We start from the raw sequence: 23,370 nt of genomic DNA on the forward strand, positions 1-23,370 counted from the left end.
GTACACACACTGTACACAATCTGTCTGGAATCATTCAACATCAGGCAAAGATTTCAAACAGCTCATGAAACAAATGGACAAATTAATTGTTCTTCCAGCTTGACTTGACTTTTTCTCAAATCTGATTTGAGGATATTTTTTTTCAGTGTTGTAAAATTGCAGGTCTGCTTTAAGCTACATTATATTCTCACTGCACTAAATTGTCTGCTATTTTTGTTGTACTGTTCTTATGTGCAGTGTGCTTGAGTGCTTTGAAAGGCACCTTTAATTTAAATGCATTATTATTATTATTATTATTATTATTATTATTATTATTATTATTATTATTATTATTATTATTATTATTATTATTACAATATCTTCACATCAACCATGGATCACAGAATTTGACTTCTTGTAAATGAAAGGGTCAGTTTTAGTGATAAGCACAGATGATTATGACCTGACTTTTCAAAATATGTAAATTATCATCATGTTTGCTAGCAAGTTTGGGACAACAGGTACTGCATATTTCCAAATTTTTACCATCAAAAAGTTCAGATAATCCCATCGTAGTACAACACCTGTCCAGTAGACAAAGTTAGCGACTAGCTAGTGAACAAATGTAGCATTACGATAGCTGCCAAAAAGCCAAACATTTTCCATTTGACGTGGCTGAAAGGAGAATAAATCGTGGAATAAACCAGCAAACAACTCAGCTAATGTTGCTTCTTGTACATTGGATGTGTGAATTAGCATCCTGTTAGCAAGTTCGGCAAAGCAACATAGGTACTACCACAAAGTAATATGTTATTGTTATATTCATGGCTTGTTGCCAATGAATTCATTTTTTATTCCTTGAAGTGGTGGTTTATTTCTCAGACGCTGACAGTTGCCGTTCCTCAGCTGTTTTAAAGTAGGCCTCTGTACCCTTTTTGTTGAGTAGCAGGCACCATACAACACTTTAATGTAAAAAACAGTAAATCCAATTTGTTGCTAATGTAAGCTACCACGAGCTGCTGGTCGTATCAGAGCACTCTGGGCTGTAGCAGTAAAACATTTTTGTGAATTGTATCAAGCCAAGCTGCTTTATAGTGTTAAAAATTCAACTTCAATTCAACGTCTTTCACTCAAATGTCACACTTGTAAATGTATCACTTTAAAATAAATACTGATTGTTATCGTCCGAGCATGTCATAACTCCTCTGGTTCAGTGATGTGATAAAGTATGCTGTCAAAGATCAGGCTGAGCTGAAACAGAAAGCTTATCTTTGTACCCGACGTCATAAACAGTCATGCGTTGAGAAAATGTCACCACCTTTAGTCGCTATGAGCAGTGAACAACATACAGGAGCTCTGGGTGCTGCAGTGCTCGAGTGTTGTTCCCTGACAGGTGTTTTTTTTATACATATTTGTCTTTGCAGAAGATTCCTTATCAGAGCTCAACACACTGACGCCAGTGAACAACCAGTGGCGGCTCCCGTGTCAATTCTGATTTGACTTTAAACCCACATAATCTAATGACTCAGTTGCCAATTAGAGGGAGGTTTCCCTGAAGGTTTGAAGTACAATTTAACCTGACACACTGGAAACTGCCAGTGAAATTTCTGGTCTGGAGAATTTCATTACGGTTGATGACTGACAGCGAAAGACCTGACTTCTCCCCCAACCACAGAATCCTTACGCGGTGTTACGCATAATATGAATAAAACGCCAACCACACAGATGATTAAATCTCCCCGGTCCTCCCTTCAGTTGATTATCTAGTCGTTTTAATCTCCTGTTTAAATCTTTATTGGCCTGATAGCCCTTGAGATGCACAGCAGTGTCTGATTTCCACAACCAGGGTCCAAAGGCAGCACATAAATTCATTACGACACTCACTGAGTGGCCGTGGTCACTCTACATGTTTTTGTTGTGTGAATGTGCTGTTATTGCTCTAAAATGGTCAGCGAACATGACTGACGCTTACTGCTCTTGTCGCGCTGTTTCAGATGATTTCCACATCAGGGAGATCATTGCCCCCACCCCATCCCACACCCCGCCCCTGCATGACAAGACTAATACCCACCACTGCGTAAGCGATTGGTTTTATTCTCGACAGTCGGTCCAAAGTCAAACTGCCATAAAACCAATCTGTGGAAGAGTTTTTCTTTCCTCCTTCCTCATATTGAGACCCATTCAAGAGGGCGTCAGGGCAGGCAGCAGCTCCACAGCCGGCTCAAGGAGTGAGGATTAATGAGGATCACTGGATTAATGCAGACCAAGGATTGTTAGGTAAACCTTCGAATTGTTCTGTGTGTTACCGCAAACGCTTCGTCGTCCTGTGCGCCTTGTAATGAATAATGGTTAATGCAAGCAAAGAGATGATCTGTTCTTGAAAACTGAAACTCATCATAGTCGTTTCTTCTTGTTTAGGGGGTAGAAAAGCTGTGAATTGGCGATGCTGAGAAAGGTGAGCCTTCCCATACGGGTACTGTTTGGATTTTGTGGATGAGAACATCTCTTCCCAGAAAGCATTAATTCATTCGGTTGTCCTTGAAACAGCGATTCCCTGCAGTCATTCAATCACGGAACCACTGTAAACTGATAGCCCTGTCATAAAGCCTGTGTTTTGAAGGACATTATAACGCAAAACAGTCTTGGCCGATTCATTAACATATTTTCTGTTCTCAGGGGGAGTGGGTCTGGGTGGACTCTGACATCGGGGCACCCATCGGAGCCAGGGTCAAAGAAACACCATCTGGCCACCGGTTTCTGGTGAATGATGACGGAAAGGTAAACATCCAGTGCTGGCTCAGATACAGAGCAAAGTAAAGATGCTGGGGTTGAGCACCATTTAAAAAAAAAAACATTTTCAGCCTTCATACTGTACTTCCACCTCTCACTTCTTCCAGGAAGAGAGTCTGTCCCCGGAGCTGGAGGCCTCCGTCAAGATCATGCACCCGACCTCGGTGGAAGGTGTGGACGACATGATCAAACTGGGAGACATGACCGAGGCCGGCATCCTCAGGAACCTGCTGCTCCGACACAGACAAGGCATCATCTATGTATGTGACTCACAAGCTGTGGCTTATCTTCGACGGAGAACAACCTGGTTGTCGGATTCAAAGTGGCAGTCTTGAGGGGGATCACTGAGAATTTAGAATCGATTAGAACACGCAGAGAAACGATTCACGAGAAAGCAAAGCGTTAAAACACTGACGTTTAGGAGCGGAGTAGATTGTTGTCGTTGGTTTAACGCGTCTGTAGATGCAGGTTAAGTAACCTGCCCCCCGTCAAATAATGACCATCGGACCAGTTTAACAAGGAAGTGAAACTGTAAATGACGGCAAGCTGCAATGAAGCGCTTTGCCTTTAAATAGAAACCAATACCAGCCATATCTGTCGGTTAGAGATTTCGCCTGAGAGGTTTCTAGAGAAGTCATTTTAAGCTTGATGACAGAAACTTAAATTGCGTGATTTCTCAACTTGTCGTTACAGATGTTTTCCTTGCATACCCTTATTGATTTCTGAAGCCAGCCCTGTCCTGAGGAGGTGAATGGAATTTGATTCATGGTCAAAATATCAAAAAGTGACATTTGAAAAAACTACATAGTAACGTATCTTTCTAGAAACAATGGAGGACTTCCAGCTTTGTTTACTGTGATCAGAACTTGATCAGGTCACATTTACATACCTCCATCTATCCATCTATTAATGGACAACAGGCTTGTCCTTGTAACAGATGAGAACAGTCATCGCTTCCTCCTCTGTTAAACCTGAAAGCAAGAGATTCGTGTTTACATCTGTTACAAGGACAAGCCTGTCATCCGTTAATAGATGCTGGCTTCTCTCCGCACACTGATGCATTTGGCAGGTGTAGCTTAGTAGAAAGAAAATAGTTCCTGCATGAAACTGCTCATAGAAAGGTCCGTGGATTATCTTGAGGAGAAGACAGACATCTGCGTGGCTGATACCGAAAACTCACACCTAAATATTTAAAATGAATAATTAACACCTCAGGTAGGAGGTGTTAATTATTGGAGGAACTCTTCCTTTTAAAACATTGTCAAGGTAAAAAAAATAATAATAAGGTAATCCATACAAATTAAGTTGAGCTTGTCTTATTATAAAAAATAATGCCACACAGTGTTTTGTATCGTGTACTACCTGCTTAAAGCAGTTCTTTGGAACATCGTGATCACGCGGGCATTTTGTGGTGTTTCATGTTGCCGTTAAAGGTGCAGTATGTAAGAACTGGCCAACTCATGATCGAACTCCCAACAAACAGGGGCAGCATTTCACCAGAGTAGCTGCCATCTGCTGCTGACTGTATTCTGTTTGTAACGTTAGGTCAAAATGTTATCTTAGAAGTATTGTTTCTTCACATTCTGGTTACAATTCATATTTTGAACCAAAATTCATACACAGTGCACCTTTAAATCAATTTAAATAATTTTTTTTGTCTGAAACAAAATGCCAATCCACTGTATTGGGTGGCAGAGAAATGTCAGACGTGAGTATCTCAGCTGGTTATACCATCTAAAACATAATGAATTGCACGGCTCAGCACCAACAGGAGTAAGCAAGGGAATGTGTTTGTGTTTTAAAATTGGTAAACCTGCACACAGTGGGATGTTATTTTAAATTGACAGTCCTGAATGTCTCATACAGCCATTTTCTTTTCTGTTCATAGACCTACATAGGCTCTGTGCTGGTGGCAGTGAACCCGTACCAGGATTATCCGATGTATTCAGGCGAACATGTGAGTCCGATAGTAAAATTCATTATAGAAGTGCTATGGCTGCAGATCTTTTATCATGCAGTCTCTTTTTTCAGAGGTTGTAGTGATGTGCTTTACGTGTCTGTGTCCCTCAGGTGAAGTTGTACCAGGGTCGAAAGCTGGGCGAACGCCCTCCGCACATCTTTGCCATCGCCGAGTCCTGCTACACTAACATGATGCGCCATCACAAAAACCAGTGCTGCATCATCAGGTCAGAATGAAAAGCTGCCTCACAGAGCCACGTAGTCTAAGTCCAATAATTGCTGTCAGGCTTTCCTTTTTGATCACATCTCTTCTGTCTTTGTATTTTTTTTTCTTTTTTTTTTCTCAGCGGGGAATCAGGAGCAGGAAAGACAGAAAGCACCAAGCTGATCCTTCAGTACTTTGCAGCAGTCAGTGGAGGGCTCTCTAAACAGGAAATTGAACACCAGATCCTGGAGTCCAACCCAATACTGGAAGGTACAGCTGCCAAGACATGCTCAACAGACAAGCAGCAGCTGCCTTTGGAGACACAAACATACACAAAATAAGTTATGTTACACTTGACACTGATTGTTTTCTGACTCTCAAACGTCCCCTGTTCTGTCCCACCCAGCGTTTGGAAACGCTAAAACCATCCGCAACGACAACTCCAGTCGCTTCGGGAAATATTTGGAGATCTTCTTCAACAAGGACGGAGTGATCGAAGGTGCTCGGGTGGAGCAGTATCTTCTGGAGAAGTCTCGTGTCTGCCATCAGGTGAGGTCGCTCCACCCAGACAAACTCAGTTGAAGTTACCTCTCCAGAGGGAGGATAAATACTGTAAACCGTAAAAGGCATTATCTGTGCCCAGGCTTATCATTGTCATCTGGCACTCAATCAGCTGTAGAGGAAGCAGAATGTGAAATGTTATGAGCTCATTTTTATGTGTCCATTTACACCTACTTGACATAAAACTGACACATTTCAAACACCTTAAACTGACCTTTTTTTTTTTTAACAATGTTGTTATTTTTTGCTCCACTACCTCAGGCCTTGGAGGAGAGAAACTACCACATGTTTTACTGCATGCTGGCCGGAATCACAGCAGAGGAAAAGAGGACTTTGAGCCTTGGAGATGCTAAGGAATACACATTCCTTTCCAAGGTAGCACAATAGCTGTCAGCGTAACCAAAACAAATCACAAATCATCCTCCTTCAGTAAGTAATATGAAACGTTCCTCCTCACGTGTTGCAGGGCCATTGTATCGTGTGTGAAGGCAGGGATGATGCTAAAGACTACCAGCGAGTTCTCTCTGCTATGAAAACCCTGACCTTCTCAGAGAGCCAGTGTCAGGAAGTCCTCAAGCTACTGGCGACCATATTACACCTGGGAAACATCTGCTTCGAGGGTGAGTGTCTAAACATTCTACATTGCTTTTATATGATATAAGAAATATATATATATTTATATATATATATATATATATATATATATATATATATATATAAATGAATACTGAGGGTATGTCTCAACAAAATCATGGTAAAAACAGGTAGAGTACATTAAACATGATGACACGACTATACTGTAATCCTGTCTTAAAGTACAATATGCTGTATCATGATTCAGAACTGAACCCAGAGGAACACGGGGTCAATAGTAAGTCCCACATGCAAAATGTAATTACCAATGACCAATCAGAACAGACTGGCCTTTTAAGGGCCAAGCATTAAAAGACTGGTCTTAAAGAGACAGGAGCAGAACTTGAGCACTCAGATGAGGGGTGAATAGAGGTGCTGCAGCAATGGACGGTGTGAGAAAATTACTTTTTTTTTTTCTTGAACATGAAAGCTTTCGCTGTGTAAACAAGTACCTACTGTTTTATTATGGCTGCATATCGGGATTATGTCTTTATTGTGATATGGGACTATATATTGTTATATCATTCTATTTTTAAAAGCTGAATTACAGTAAAGTAATGTCATGTACCGACAACCAGCCAACACATATTGGTGCAGTATCAATATTGAGGTATTTGATCTTTTGCAGAGATTTCAAAATAAGGAGGTAATTTTTACTTGTATACAGTTCATCATAAGTTTTGCATGTAATAACACAACAGGGGTACAAAAACCTGACAAAAATGGGTTTCAGATCTTAAAAAAATGTAATGGATTAAAAAAATCTTATTTTTCTTTCTTTTATATAGTCTAGTGGATGTATAACGTCGCCTAAAATGGAAGTGCTCAAGTACAGTCACTCGAAAATAAAGCACAATAAACTAACTGGTTTGCTGTTGTTCTTTCCACCAGCCAACACAGAAAATAACTTGGAAACCAGTGATGTCAGCAAGACAGTGAACTTCAACATGGCAGCGTCACTACTGGAGGTGAGCAAGTCGGTAACGTGGGCCGAAAACATGATTTACACGTCACCATTCTTCAGCATTAAAAGATGGAGTCTGTTTCCTGCAGGTCAACAAGTCTTCACTGGGGACCAGTTTGACCCATCGTTCCTTCAGGACCAACAGAGAGAGTGTGACCAAACCCCTCAGCTCCGAACAGGCCTCCGACTGCAGAGACGCCTTTGTCAAGGTAATGAAGCTGACTTAGTGACGGTAAATCAGAATGTATTTCCTTATTGGACACAGCCCCAAGATAAAAGGACCTGAAGCCTATAAATGTTACGTATCGCATTTTATAAGTGTTAACAACATGAAGTGATTTTAACCTTTGATAACAGAGATAGCTTTTGAGTTCTGACACTGCAGCCAAATTCAAATAAGGAGGGTGAAATCCTGGTTTCCTTTATATGGTATTGTGGAAGGAGGATGGATTTGAGCAAACAACCATCCAGTCAACAATACACTTATCCTCATTTTACTTGAGCTGACTCGCACTCAGAAGATCAAATTAAACTTGTGTCTGATTTCTCAGGCAATCTACAATAAGCTGTTCATATGGATCGTTGGGAAAATCAACAGCGTCATCTATCAGCGGCTGATCAAAAACCCCAAATCCTCCTTCTTGTCCATCGGCCTGCTCGATATCTTCGGCTTTGAGAACTTCCACAGCAACAGGTCAGGACGTGTCCTCACGCATCCTTCAGCCTATCAGAACCGCTGTGCTACCTAAAACTGAACAGCTGTCACCATGTTGTTTTGCAGCTTCGAGCAGCTGTGCATTAATTTCGCGAACGAGAAGCTGCAGCAGTTCTTCGTGGGCCACATCTTCAAGCTGGAGCAGAAGGAGTACCTGAAGGAGGACATTGTGTGGAAAAACATCAAGTTCAGCGACAATCAGAACATCCTGGACCTCCTGGCCGGGAAACCCTGTAACGTGCTGGCTCTGATTGATGAAGAGAGCCACTTCCCAAAGGTGCTGTCATTGCACTGCATTACTTTCTCATCAATTCACAAACAGATGCGGATTTCACTGTAAAATCTGCCCGTTCCGTAACACGTCTGTGCTTGTTTGGTGCGTCACAGGGCTCAGACATCACTATGCTGAACAAGATGAATAAGCAACACAAGAAGAACAAGGTCTATGTTGGCTCCAGAAGTGAACATGACACATACTTTGGGATTCACCACTTCGCAGGCATGGTTTACTACGACTCCAAAGGTATTTGAGCAAAGTCCAACTCAAGGGGGAAACGCCTGCTGTGAGCTGCTCAGTAATGTTGTTTGCTTTTCTGATTAGGATTCCTGGAGAAGAACAGAGATGGCATCAGCTCTGACATAATCAAGATGGTTGAGATGTCCAAAAATAAGCTGCTTCATCAGATATTCGAGAATGAGCTTTCAACCAATGGGTTGAAGGTAGCCAACAACAAGAGGGTCATCATTACACCTAAGAGCTCTCTGCGGGTACGAGCGCTCAGTGTCACATTGCTTTATACCTCTCTTCCATAGAATATGATGTAGATAGGGAGCACATGCTGTTTGTTTCAAATATTTCTTAAAACACAAGCAGTAGATGCAATTCTAGACTAGAATACTGTTTTGTTGCACATTTGTTTGCATTTTCCACACTGAGATACATTGTTGATAGTGACGCTGGTGTGACACTTTATCGTCTGTGCAGGCCCAGGGTGACAAGCGCAAACAAGTGCCGACACTGAGCGGCCAGTTCCGTCAGTCTCTGGACTCCCTCATGAAGACTCTGTCCGCCTGCCACCCTTTCTTCATCCGATGCTTTAAGCCCAACAGTGACAAGCAGTCTAAGGTGAACGACACACGGGCACCTGCTGCACTATAGAAGGATACAGTGATACACACTCTGATTGCCATGTGTAACATTTTTAAACACTGCTGTATCATGTAGCATTATGTATGCAAAAGGGCGAAGAGAAGATAAACCACCTTGTGCAACAGGGAAAGTCGTGCTTGTGCAAGTATGTACTTAAGCTGTGACCTTTCACCTAAATCCTGTTGTTACCTGAAAATAGTGAATAAGTCCCTGGGAGTGCACATCCACAGTCCACATTAGTTTGTTTCCCCTCTGAAGAAGATAAAATGAGTTTTCCACTCAGCTCCTCTATCGCCGGTGGTTAAACAACAATTTCTTCCTGTTTTGTGCCATAAAGCACATTAAACTAATTTCCTGGAAAATATAGGAGACAAACACACGCCAGGAAACTTTTCACGACCCTTCTTATATGGTGATGTGGTTCTGCCACCATCCCGAGGCATCAGTATGGGGATGGGGATGACACTCAAAAATCAACTCTTTGCACAAATATGACACCTTTAAGACAAGACATGGCCATTTCTGTCCCCCACTTTGATCCAAATTGAAATATCTCAACAACTACTTAATGGATTGCACTGAAGAGATTCATGATCCCTGAAGGATGAATCTTACTCTGAGCACTACTCTAATGATTCCCTGACTTTTCTCATTATGCCAGGTACCAATAAAAGTTTGTACTTATTCTGTGACATATTTCAACAATTGCTTGGATTGGCACAACATTTTCTACTGACATTCATGGTCCCCTGACTATGAATCAAAATCACTTTGGAGTTCATCTTCAGCCCCACCAACTGATTGAGATTTGTCATTCTGAATAAAACATTTTGACACATTTTGAATAGAACTCCATGAAATTCGGTGAAGACATTCATGTTCCCCGGATGATGAACCATAATAATTTTGATGATCCCTAAGCTTTTCATCTGAATCTGGTCTAGATTTCCACTTTGGTTTGGCTCTTTGGTTTATGACTCAGCACCGACAAAACATTTCCATCGGTCACAACCCTACTTTGTGTTTGTATATTATCATGCTATCATACCAAAATAAGATGGTAGACATGGTAAACATTTTAGCCTACCTGCTTAATATCGGCACATTAGCACTGTCTTTGTCATTTAATATATTTATTATTTTCTGTTTCAACCATATATTATGTTCTCTTACCCGAAAATAACAGTAGTAATAATCCTGACAAAAGATTGCACTTAAAGAACTAACTGTGCTGATGCTGTTGAGGAAGAAGAATTGTTCTCATAGACAGAATACTGACAGCCATTTTGACCTGCTCTCCTTTAGGTGTTTGACAGAGAACTCTGTATGCGTCAGCTGAGATACTCCGGCATGATGGACACCATCCGCATCCGGAGGCTGGGATACCCGATTCGCCACACATTTGCCGAATTCCTGAAGCGTTACAGGGTGCTCCTGAAGACGACCGACTGCAACCCCAAAATCGTTAGTCTTTCTGCTGATGGTCATACGTCACGATTTCGACTGTTGGTTTCTGGAGATTAGTGTCATACTTGTGAAATCTAAATTGTTTTTGCTCTAGCTAATGATGTGCATGTCAGCATGACGCCTCAAAGACGGTTTTACTTCTTTATTGTCTTCCCCCTGGAGGACTTTGGGCTGTCATTAGCATCTCTTCACTGTTAAATCAATCCTTTATTGTCTCTGCAGATGGCAGCTTCTGCCTGTTGTGATGCCATCTGTAAGACGGTGATTCAAGAAGAGGATGAGTGGAAAATAGGCCGAAACAAGATTTTCCTGAGGGTGAATAATACTTACAATTCTAATGTGTTTCCCCGCAGCTTTTGTCTCTTGTTTTGACAGAACATCAACTGGGACGAGGGAAATAGTATCAGTATCATGAATCCTGCGACCCTGTAGAATCTTTTGTTGTCTAGTTATTACTTGATGTTGCAGCTGACTACGATGTAGCTGCTGTTTATATGATTTTTGGTGACTTGATCTTTATTTCAGGACGCCCATGACGCTGTCCTGGAACAACTGAGGGAGGAGAAGCTCAACAGGGTGGCACGAGTGATCCAGGGGGTCATGTTGGCACAAAAAGACAGGTGCAGTCTCTAAGAGGAGATAACATTTTTACAATACCTCAAAAGAGACAGTGTTTGATAGTGGTTGTTTCTCTGCTTTACTTTTCCTCTTTTTGTAGGAAGTCTTTTCTGAAGAAGCGAAAGGCAGCTGTGGTGCTGCAGAAGAACTGGAGGGCTTACGTGGCGCAGAGAGAGCTGAGAAAGGTCTGATGCTTAATAACCTTAATCTGTAGAACTCAGAGCATGTAGCTAACATGATGCTCTGTCCTGGACACAAAGGAACCTTATCTCAAGTCCACTGACCTTGCCCTTTGTTCCCACTCTCACTCCAACCAGCTGCAGCATGGCTATCGCCGGCTGGTCTCCAAGATCCGTAGTCGGAAGCTCCAGTTACGGTACCGAAGACAGCAGGCGGCGGCGCTCACCATACAGAGCCAGGCATGTGCTGTAGATACACTGTGAATTAGCTCGTGGTGAAGCTCTGTCCCACACATCCCACATTGAATGTCGGCGTAGATAGTGTAGCTGTAGATATACTGTATATGTAGCTGAATTTTCTGCTTGGTTTACTTGAAATGTTTGAGTATGCTGTAAATATATTACAGTGCATTTTAAATATTACAGCTAAATTTGAAAGTGCACTTTTTTCGCAGGCCTATGAACAAAAAAACAAACTGACCTCTTAATATAAGGAATAGCAGTCTGCCAGAGGTAACATTTCAAATGTACTTAAAAGCCATATGTCTACATTTGTGTTTGTTAACATTCGAACAAACCAGGCTTGTTTTTTGAATTATGAGAACAAAAACAGTGCATTTCTACCTCTTGAAAGTCCTAGTTACATGATGCACCGTTTAAATTTATATACAGCAATGTTCTGGGATTTTCAAAATGTATTGTTGTAATTGTTTCAAATACACTTTATTTCAGTAAAAATTTCTAAGAAAACAAAACAAATGTAACTAATATATTAGTGAAAAGTATGTTGAAGTAAACACCTGTTGTTATTATTATGCACAAGAAACTAAAACATGAATTTCCTCAAGTATTCATAACAATAATGATTACATTCATATTACTCAATAGGGTGTAAAGTACATTAACTCAAGAACTGCACTTAAGTACACTTTCGAGGTACTTTACTTGAGTATTTCAATTTTATGATACATTCACAGCACTATATTTTGGAGGGAAATACTTAAATTACAAGTTACTTTGCTGATTGAATGGTGCTTCAGAGTCAAAGTAACATAGTTTAGAATTAATTCATCTTATTGGCAATCAAATAAAAAAAAAAACAGACACTTAATATCGGATATTAAAAAAAATCTGATTCGACCCACAGTATACAGTTTATAGATACATGTTAATACATGTATTTACTTGTACCAGATTACATTTATTGCCTGAAAAGTACTTTTGATAGTGTACATTTAATATCAGATACGTTTAGACTTTCACTGAAGTGCTATTCATACAGGTGACTTGCACTTTCACCAAAGAATATTTTAACACAATATCTTTATTTTAGTAAGTATGACTTTTGTGTACTTTTTACTGCAGGTACGAGGCTACCGTGTGAGGAAGGACTGGAAGCAGAAGAGAGGGGCGGTCATTCTGCTGCAGGCTCACACCAGAGGACTGCTGGACAGAAGAACAGTTGGAAAGATGAGGAAAGACGTAAGAGCTGAAACTGGCAATACGTTCATAAACGTCAGCAAATAGTATTCACGCCCCATTCTGAATATGGAAGCCTCTTCACCTCCTCTCTCCACCCAATAGCGGCAACTTGCCTTGGATCTTCAGAAGCAACTGAGCATTATCGCCCAGCCCGATGAGGCTGACGAGGAGCCCGAGCCGATCACTGAACATGATTCAGGAGAGAGCAGGGGCGATGCTTCACCCACACCTTCGATGCAAGAAGAACACGAATCATCAGATTCAGATGAATCTGAGGTGAGCGCCTATGTCTGTTGTGTAATATGTAAATGTGGCATTAACAAATGCATGTCATAATTAACATACCGACTGAACTTCTCGTATAAAGTCTAATTTGAAGAGGAGTATCACGCCAGAGCCTGCGGAGGAAATCGTCCTTCTCAAGTCAGAGCCGGTGGAGGAACTGATACCTCCAGTCTCGAGCTCACCAACCCTGAGCCAGTCAGAGGAGGATGATGACGCGTTTGATGACGAAACTGAAGAGTTCTCATTCTACAAGTTCAGCATCCTCCACTTCCAGGGCAGCGCTACACACACGCACATCTCCAAGAGACTCCAGCAGTCTCTGCTGCACCACGATGACGAGGGCGATGCAGTGGTGAGAGGACATAAGAGAAAGACCTCGAAGAGATTATCTTCATTTTTCTTAATCTCACTCCCAGTTTTCTCTCATTTTCCTCCAGGCATGTGTGTCTGTAAACTGGATTATCCTGCGCTACATGGAGGACCTGCCAGAACCTAAATCGGCAGATGCAACATCTCTAGCGTCCAGCACCATCTCTAGCAATGTCCCTAACAGACGGGGCAGGAGGCTGAGCAACCTGGTGGGACTGGACCAGGTAACAAAGTGTCATTGATACAGTACACCAAAACTGTTAACCCAGATAGTTGGTATTTGACTGTCTGGGACAATGAACTACTTTTTCTCAGTGTTGCTCTGAGTTTTACTATAAAAAAGTACATAATTTCAACTGAAACAAAGCCGAAAAGCCTCCTGGAAAACACCTGAGCCACGAGACACTCCTGTTTCTTCCCATAAAATGATAATAATGAAAGATGTTCCTGCATGCTTTGGTAGAAGCCATTCAAAGTCGCATTGGTCATAGCTACTTACCAAGTCCAACCTGTGCTTCAGTCGCAAAACAAATGTATCGACCTGCATCACGCTGCATTTTCCGCTACAGTGTAACACATTGTCAAACATCAGTCATTCATCTGAACTCTAATTATTGCTTCTTTTCTGATACAGAAAATACTGAGGAAGAGCAAGAAAAAGCTTGGAGGCGGAGGCAGAAAATCTTCTGTTATCCTAGAGGAGGTCAGCACTCATCATTCCTTAGTCCTTATTTCTGTGCTGATTCATGACGCGTGTCGGATTCTTACTGTTCTTGTCACCTTCACCAGCCGGAAGACTTGACAGAGGATGAGGACATTTTGATCGGAGAGGGTCCGAGGCTGCAGCGGCCACTTACACCCGTGGAAAAACTTAACATCATCATCGGATATGCACTATCAAGACCAAACATAAGGTAGAAATGTGGAGTCGAGTTTATCCGTTTCATTTTTCCATTCATTAGATTATCTTGAATGTTGTCACATCCATTGTTCAGTTTTTATTATGTCGTGTTTAAATTGGTTGTCATTGGTTTTTTCGTGTTTTTTCTTGTCTCTCAACCTGCGCAGGGATGAGATTTACTGCCAGATCTGTAAGCAGCTGGTGAGAAATAACAACAGGAAGAGCCGTATGCTAGGCTGGACCCTTCTTTCCATCTGTCTCGGCATGTTCCCCCCAACAGACCTCTTCATGAAGGTCAGTCAGCAGCATTCACACCTTGAAATTAACATCAGTCAATTTTGCGTAATTCAAAAGAAATTTTTTGAAAGTGTAACCCGCCTCTCACAGATGTGTATTCATTGATAATAGGGTGGATTTCTGTCAATACAGAGGGAATCTTGCATTTACTTTAACTTTAACTTTGTAATCTATTTCATCCATTTTATTTTTCTTGTCGAGAACCCCTGAAATGATGAAAATTAGACCACATACAGCCATTTAATAAGATCATGCCCCAAGGTGTTGCTATCTGCACTAATGTTATTCATTATATTTAAATTGCTATCAGTCTTACAGGAGAAAATAGCGCTTGAGTTCCTTATTCTGCAATATATTTGATTTACCTCCACCCTGTTCCACAGTATTTGGAGAATTTCATCCGCAAAGGGCCGAATGGTTATGGAACATATTGCACTGCGCGCCTGCAACGTATAAACGCCAATGGTGAAAGGAAAGAGCTGCCCTGTTGGGAGGAGCTGAAGGTAGACACCCTGAATCACATTTCATTTGTTTGTCGAGCAGCACAGCTCACAACACTCGGCTCTGAAATTCCAAACAGTTGGGTCGCTTTCTTGATTTGAATCCTGTCTCACCTTCCTTCTCCCTGCTGACAGGCCGCGAAGTCCAAGGAGCCCATAGAGGTGTCTGTGACGCTGATGGACGACCGCACTGTCAGTCTGAATATAGACTCAGCCTCCACTTCTGCTGAAATCTGTCAAGCCCTGGCTGACAAGATTGATCTTCGAGACACATACGGATTCTCCCTGTACATCAGCCTCTACGATAAGGTGAGCTTTGCTTCCTTGTTTTATCACTTTGGCCGTCCCATAACGTGAATCCAGTTTCCCCATGATGCTTAATGTGTGCTAAACCTGGGAACCTTGTTGTTCTGACATTTCCAGATGTGGTCTCTGGGCAGCTGTGGAAACCACGTGCTGGATGCAGTGTCTCAGTGTGAGCAGGAGATGACGAGGCAGGGCAAGGATGAGAAGAACACCCCCTGGACGCTCTCCATCCGCAAGGAACTTTTCACACCCTGGCATGACTGCTCAATAGACCCGATCAGCACAGATCTAATCTACAGACAGGTCATCAAGGGAATCAAGTCGGGAGATTACATCAGTGAGAAGGTGAGTCCTGGTGTTGACCAACTTTCTTTAGAGGCTGAAACAGCAGTATTTAGAAAATAAGAACATCCATTTTTCATTGATTCAGGTGGCCCCTTGTGACAAAAGAGGACAAGGGTGAAAAAAATTGACAATGTATTTGTAGTGCTTTACTGCAGCTTCTTATCCAACATGAAGCTCATTAAACAGCAACAATGGTGTCTAATCCAAACTAAACAATAAAAAAACAATAAACCTGTGAGTGAAAATTGTGACCAATGAAAATTGTTTGGCATCTCTCAGGAGGATGAATATGTCCACATGGCAGCACAGCACTACTACATCCAGTTTGGCTCTGCGTTCAACAAAGACAACGTCCAGAGGGTGGTTGACGAGTGCATCGCCACCCAACTCATTGAGAACAAGTCTATGTCGAGGTGGATCCAGCTTGTCAGTACAGCGGTCTTACAGGTAAAGTGCATTCGGTCCAACAAATGGAGCTGCTCTGAGTATTTTGTGTGTGCCATGTGCTTTGTTTTATATGGTGTTTAAGTTTTATTTCTATGTGACACGAGCACCTCAGGAGATTTCTCACATCCTGTTCATACAGGGTCCCTATGCCAACAGTAACCAGAGAAAAGAGAGAGTAAAAGCAGAACTGGTGGACAACGCCCGAGATAAATGGCCCCTTTTCTTCTCCAAGTTTTATGAAGTAACAATGACATCAGGTCTGTCAACATGTTTCTTCTTTTACATGCACTATTTGAAGATAATGTATGATATGTCTGATTTTTCAGATGAGATGATGCTTACATTATTCAGAATGTTTCCAAACAAATCCAGAGAATTCCATAAGGCAACGCTGTGATTTACTTGGTCGCCTGTCACTATGAGATAAGTGATGGAGTCAAAGACTAAGACAGGAAGTTGGCCAAAACTAAAAGATGACTTTGTGCGTGAGCATTTGTCTCAGAGTGGTGGCTGTTTAATGGTGCATTCACTACTAGTGAAGTGGGTGAGTCTGACCGTGGGAACTTTCGTGGGCGCTCACCTTTTGTGGGCGCAAGTGCACTTGCACAAAACAGCCCGATGACTTTACGATACATTAGCCATAAGATAGTGAGCGGACAGTATGAATCTACTTTTTAATCCCAAAAGTTGAAATGCAATCTCTGAGCTCTCCTCCCGTCTGTAAATGGCTCCAGATTGGGTCTAAATCTGATGTTTCCCCGGGTGTTTCTTCCTCCAGGAAGTGTGGCTCTGCAACCGACCCCTTCCTCCAGAGGGTCTAAGCTCCTGCAATTGCTTTTCCCCCATTTTGCTGGGCCTCCCCACTTAATAATTGATTACCAGTTGCAATTTAACAAATGACAGACTACCTACAACCCTGTATTAAACATGGCCATATCTCTCCACAGGACCTCCTTTGCCCAAAAGCAGGTTTTTTGTGGCTGTCAACTGGAGCGGTGTCCTCTTCATGGATGGAAAAGACAAGAAACTCCTCGAGCTTCCTTACATTGAGATAAAGGAGGTGCAATTGATGAGGCACGGAGAACTCTCAGATTCCTAAACAGTTTTGTGTCATTTACTCCTTTGCTCAACATTTTAATTGAGTTGTGTTGTTTCATCGTCACAGTGAAAGCTATTTAAGTGCTCAGTCAGTGACTTTGGACACAGTCAGAGGAGAGTTTGTCCTGGCGTCCGCGGAAGCTGCAGACATGGCAGCACTTATAAACGAACACCTGGAAGGGCTCATACAGCACTCGGTGTACGCAATGGCTAAGCAGGATGTCAGCAAATCAGGTTAGTTTCCACACGGTCAGGGATATCAGTCTCAAACGCACTTAAACTTGTGACGTCTATACACTCTTGCCTCCTCGTTCCTTTAACAGAGGACTCCACGTTCCTGGTTTTTAAACGAGGGGACCTGCTGCTGGTAGAGAGAGACGAACACTCTGCTAATGACAACTGGGTCAGAGCGACCAATCAGAGGACCAGTAACAGCGGCACGGTCGACAAGGACGCAGTGAAGTTTCTGCCAACTCTCAGCAGGCCCACTGAAGACATACTGGTAGTTACCTTTATGTGTCATACTCTTTGGGTCACATATGACACATTGTGTGTTGTATAGAAAATGAAAGTAGCTAAACAGAATTAAACTATAAATGCTTTAAAAATAGGACATTTGGACAGGCTTAATGTAAAGAAGGCTTCTGTTCTGTAACTTAAGGTCAGGTGAGTGGATCCATTAATCTGATGGTTCTCCCCTTGTGGCGTAACTAATGAACTGCTTGTGACCCATCAGGACCTGCTCAGTCCGCGCCCGAAGAAAACAACAACAGCACAAAACACCACACAGAGAGAGGAAACCTTGGCGCCCCTCTCTTTGAAAGAGTTTGCACTGGAGAACTTCAGGTAACCGAATCATATGAGTCGCTTTATGATATGGCACTTTTGAAATAATCTGACGGTGAATGTGACGGTAGATTTGGTTGGAAACGGGAGCAATGTTGATAACACTTAAACAATATCATGCAATTTTTAAAAAAAAACGTGTTTTGCATGGTTTTTAATATGGTTTAAATGAGCAAGAAAAAAAACAAAGAATACTCAAGAATGAATCAGAAATATTTTCCCAATGTGCCTTTTTCTCCCTGTCACAGGCTCGCAGGTAAAGATGGCAGTCGGCCTGGTGCATCCAGAGGGTTCGGCAGAGAGAAGCTGTGGATTCATTCCAGAGAGCCCCTCAAGCAGCCACTGATGAAGAGCCTGGCAAACAACTCTGAACTCAGCAGCCGGGCCTGCAACGCCTTCACTGATATCCTCGAGAACTAATTTTGCAGATTTTAGATGCTGCACCATCCTTCCAGGCTTTATTTTGCTGTTTTATTTATGTGGGGAGATTTTAGCAGCTTCACTATTGCCACGTAGGGAAATCTGCACCTAAAGTTACTGTGTGTAAAACAGATTTGAGTCTAGATTATCATTGTCTGTGTGAGTCCTTAACCTTGGCTGCTACCTATCTTGAAGTACATGGGCGACTACCCCATCAAGCACGCTCGCAGTCCGATGGAACTGACTGACCAGATCTTTGGCCCAGCTACCCAGCACGAAGTCCTGCAAGACGAGATCTACTGCCAGATTATGAGACAGATGACCGGCAACCACAGCAGGTGCTCCATCAGCGTGAACCTCTGTATTCTAAGGGACTTGCACTGAGTCAAGAGCCAACATGTCCAATCCTCTGTACGTTTTTTCTCCCTCCCTGTCAGGATAAGCTTGGATCGCGGGTGGCAGCTTCTGTGGCTGCTCACAGGCTTGTTCCCACCCAGTCCCAGTTTGATGGGACACACTCAGCGCTTCCTGGAGACGCGGCCCAGAGATCAGCTGAGTAACGCCTGCCTGCAGAGGCTGCTGGTGATACGCAGGTCAGAAACCAAAGTAATAGATTTCACGTGACGAGACGTTTACAGGTCACGTGGTTGGTCGCTGGTGTTTAGGTCCAAGAGTGCACCAACAACGAAAAAGTCTTTTTGGAACTTTGAAAAACTGGTCCAAATTACTTATTGAATTTGACCAACTTAAAAATAGATTATGAATATTTGCCTCTAAATTTGTGAACCCTCTGTACGTTTTACATTATACTGGATGTAAAGAAATCTCTGCTCGACGGGACTGAGCTTTGGTATTGTAACGTGCTTCATTTTGAATATACTGTCTATCGTCTGTTTTTGTATGTACAATAAATTGATCTGAATACTTTGTACCCTCAGTAAGGACCCAAGGAAGTGTCCTCCCCATATGGTCGAAGTGGACGCCATCCAACAGAACAGCGCCCAGATCTTCCATAAAATCCACTTCCCAAATGACAGTGATGATGTACGACACACACACACTCTCCTTGAAAGTCTTAGATGAGGTTTCCATTGTAGTGCACACTCTCTCTCTCAGTGTTTTCAGTCTTTGACAGCTGATAATAACTGGCATTATTTCTTTGGGATTTACTTTTCTATGTGTTTTAACTGCAGTTCTGTCATAATGATAATTGCTAACAATTATCTTCGTTATGAATCAATCAGCTGATTAATTTAACAACTAATCATCCAGTCTATAAAATGTCAAAAATTGTGAGAAATGATCATCACAAAAAAAAACCCAGGGAGGTCTTTAAATCGCTTCTTTTGTCCAACGGACAGTCCAAAATCCACAATCATAATCATAAATGACAAAGCAAAACATTTAATCTTTACATTTAAGAAGCAAACGTTTGACATTTTTGCTGGAAAAATAACTGGAACAATTAATAGATTATCAAAATAGTTTGGGATTAATTTTCTTTCAATCATGTAATCGACTAATGGTTGCAGCTCCAATATACTCTACGATCGCCTCTCGATGGAGCTCTCTGATTGGATAAAGTGGGCAGGGATACCACAAAATTGGTGACTGACCAAACACTTTATAACAGTGTTTACTATTGGAATATAAAGCTATTTAACAAACATAAAAATTGTAAGAATTACAAGTTTCTGTTGTTGGGGGTTGTGTACCAAACTATTTCTTGAGAAGTTGCTTCCTTATCATACATTAGAAGTGCAGTGAGATGGATACTTTTTTAAACTTTTGGACAGAGCCAGGCTAGCTGTTGCCCATCTTATACTAAGATAAGCTAATGGCCCATTAAATGCGATGAAACTCTTCATATTTACAGCACAGACGTGAGAGTGGTATCAATCCTCTCACTCTTTTAACTCTCACCAAGAAAGTGGAGAAGCATATCCTTCGAAAATGTGAAGTTTTCCCTTTAAGCTGCGTGTCATCGCATAATACATTTAGATCTCTCCTTGAGTTCCTCTACTCACTGTCCTTGCTGTCGTTCAGATTTTCGAGGTGACGTCGACGACCACAAACAAAGACCTGTGCCACGGTGTTGCCTCGCAGCTCAAACTGAACTCAGCTGACGGATATGGCCTGTACCTGAAAACACCGAACAAGGTGGGGTTGGGGAATATTCCTGTATGTTCACTCATATGATTTTGCCGTTAATTAAGTGTGACAGTGATAAGGAAGATGCAGTTAGATATACTCATTCCAATGTGAGCTTAAGGGGATGTTTTGCGGTTTGCTTCGCATCGATACTACATCTCAAATCTGCGGCAGTCATCACAAATAGAGACAATGAGGTCATACATTTTAATCTGACTCCCTGTTTGACATATATATGTTATTCTTTATATTCAGGTTACTAGCTTGGATGAGGAGCTGTATTTCTTTGACAGTCTCAGGCAGACTTCAGACCTCCCTAAGAAAGTCAAAAAAGTGAAAGAAGGTAATGCATCGCATTGATACCTCGAGTTTTACATGCCAGTGCTTCTCCATATTCTTAATTGAAATCTTGCTTCGCAGCCGACCAGACCAACATACCCTACCTGGTGATATTAAGGAGGAAGCTCTGGTTCAACGTGACCCCGGGGAGAGACCTGGTCGCAGACCTAACCTTCCACTTCCCGCAGGTATTCAACCAGACACACCTTCTGCTTGATTTGACTCTTTTCTCACATGCAGAATTGTTATGACACAAGAAACCTCTGTTGTGCCACCAAACAGGAGATGCCAAAGTACCTGCGGGGCTACCACAACTGCAGCAAAGAGGACATGATCACCCTGGGCGGGCTGCTCTTCAGAGTGGAGGTCGATTCAGACAGGTCACAGTTTGTCATGATCCCCAGAATGTTGAGGCAGCTGGTTCCTGCGGACGAGATCAAAAGCATGTCCCCTGAAGAATGGAAGAAGGTAAGTGCACGGAGGCAGGGCTGAAATTATTGACATGTCTATTTATCTTAGGCTCTTTGGGGGAGGCACCAGGAGAGAAGTACATCACTGCTCTCAGAGTGAGGGATGTCCACTGAGTGTTTCTCTCTTTGCTCTGTGTTCCACTTGCAGCACATCATCTCCTCCTACAACAAGCAGAGTGGCATCACGGTGCAGGAGGCGAAAATCGCCTTCCTGAAAGCCATTTCGACTTGGCCAACCTTCGGCTGTGCCTTCTTTGAAGTTAAAGTGAGTCATCAGGATGAAGTGACAGCCAACTTGGCAGACAACGGTTTAATTTGAGGGAAATGGTTTGCGATGTTGTGATTTTAATGTGCCCTTGACTTTGCAGCAATCATGTGAATCAAGCTACCCGAGCATGGTTTTGATCGCCATCAGCAAGCAAGGTGTCAGCTTCATAGACCCGCAGACAAAGGTAGGCCGAATAAGAAGCCTTAGATTTACATTAAAGGAGACATATTATGCTTAATTCACCAAATTAAAGGCGGGACTACTAACGAGGCATTTCAGGCACTTCAGGAGCTTGTTTTTTGTAGGAAAGAGGAGCTCCCTTTGGTGCAGACTTTGGGCTTTTTTAACTATCAAGGCCTTTTACATGTACAATAACATAACACACTGAAGGACAGAAAAAAATGAAAGATCATAATAGGTCTCCTTTAACATGCCATGTTGTGTGGGAGTTGGTTATTTCATTTCATTAGAACCATTACATCTTAATGCAGCTCAGTGACTCTGTAAACCTTTCAGGAGCTGCTGGTGATGCACAAGTTCAAAAACATCTCAGATTACCACAGCAAAGGCAGCCGCTTCCAGATGACCGTAGGCACCGTGATGAAGAACGACTTCATCTGTGAAACCTCACAGGTGAGAGCCCGTCTTCTCATTTCGATCTGGCCAAATATTTCCGGGAGAAGAAGCCAGTGCGCATTATTCTGTAAAGGTTTTGAAATCAATTTCCTTTTGTTTCAGGCCAGAACGATGGAAGACCTTCTCAGCTCGTACATCATCATGTATGAGAAGCTGACAAGCTTTGTACCGAGGAACAGCATCTTTTTCTGAGGCTTCAGGTGGAATAGAAAGTAGTGAAATGTTGTGATTTATGCGATCAATATCTTTACATTAATTTATTTGTAGGACAAATTGTCCCTAATAAAGATTCACTTCTGAGTGTTTTTTTTCCCTCTTTCTTTTTTCATTGTCTTGATTGCAAGCCCTAATTTTGTGTGTAAAACTTGAATTGAGTGTCATGTAAATGTGGTGCTATAAAACTTCAATATGTCCAATGTTGGATCATTTTTTTTAAAGAAATTCAACAGAGATTTACCAGTGGAAAACAAAAAAAACATTTTCCTGATCCTTCATTATTTTGTTATTTATCTAGGTGGATTAAACCCTATCTGTTGCGTTCCTGTGACGTTTTGTTTACCTTGAGTTTCACCATTAACACATTAAGGCCTCATCAATCCTAAAATGAAATATATCAAGGCTTTCAAGCCACAGCATTCAAGACGTTAATGCATTAAAAAAAACTAAGCGTAAAAATGTTACCAGCAGTGGCCATCGGAATATTAACCATTCTCCTGTTATTCTCTAATTATGTTTTTATTTAGAGATTTTTTTATTTTAATTGATAAGTTACATAATTTCTGTTGTATAATTGACTTTTTATTAGCTAAGATTTTAGCTTAATTAATCACATTATTATTACTAGGGAACTCTTGACATAGCATTCTTCACTGAGAAAGTGAGTTTATGGTGCTGAAAGATAAATTGCTGCTCATATCTTTACATATAAATTATACATTTTTCAAAACAAATTTATGTGCACAGTGCTGTATGTATGTTTGTTGTCTACAC

At 41.8% G+C, this 23,370-nt stretch overlaps 1 protein-coding gene across 1 annotated transcript; it reads left to right on the top strand.

Annotated features, from left to right (window-relative positions):
• The first annotated feature begins 2,146 nt into the window (after window positions 1–2,146).
• LOC119011516 (unconventional myosin-VIIa-like) lies at window positions 2,147–22,700 on the top strand. The gene is made up of 50 exons (XM_037084702.1): window positions 2,147–2,256; window positions 2,398–2,434; window positions 2,656–2,757; window positions 2,877–3,029; window positions 4,658–4,726; window positions 4,840–4,955; window positions 5,076–5,203; window positions 5,340–5,482; window positions 5,756–5,869; window positions 5,961–6,114; window positions 7,019–7,095; window positions 7,181–7,300; window positions 7,643–7,785; window positions 7,873–8,083; window positions 8,194–8,329; window positions 8,408–8,574; window positions 8,792–8,932; window positions 10,262–10,420; window positions 10,646–10,738; window positions 10,949–11,043; window positions 11,142–11,226; window positions 11,359–11,460; window positions 12,586–12,702; window positions 12,805–12,978; window positions 13,070–13,339; window positions 13,425–13,580; window positions 13,991–14,059; window positions 14,146–14,270; window positions 14,425–14,551; window positions 14,938–15,057; window positions 15,190–15,363; window positions 15,478–15,705; window positions 15,985–16,152; window positions 16,292–16,409; window positions 17,100–17,226; window positions 17,318–17,484; window positions 17,574–17,752; window positions 17,987–18,096; window positions 18,345–18,499; window positions 18,701–18,854; window positions 18,954–19,109; window positions 19,455–19,560; window positions 20,563–20,676; window positions 20,923–21,010; window positions 21,088–21,194; window positions 21,289–21,474; window positions 21,625–21,741; window positions 21,845–21,928; window positions 22,261–22,377; window positions 22,483–22,700. The coding sequence occupies exons 2-50, from the start codon at window positions 2,423–2,425 to the stop codon at window positions 22,570–22,572; spliced, it is 6,423 nt and encodes a 2,140-aa protein (XP_036940597.1). The 5' UTR covers window positions 2,147–2,256; window positions 2,398–2,422; the 3' UTR covers window positions 22,573–22,700.
• Window positions 22,701–23,370: the final 670 nt, after the last annotated feature.

This window comes from Acanthopagrus latus, chromosome 21 (assembly GCF_904848185.1).
Source record: "Acanthopagrus latus isolate v.2019 chromosome 21, fAcaLat1.1, whole genome shotgun sequence".
NCBI classification, from domain to species: domain Eukaryota; kingdom Metazoa; phylum Chordata; class Actinopteri; order Spariformes; family Sparidae; genus Acanthopagrus; species Acanthopagrus latus.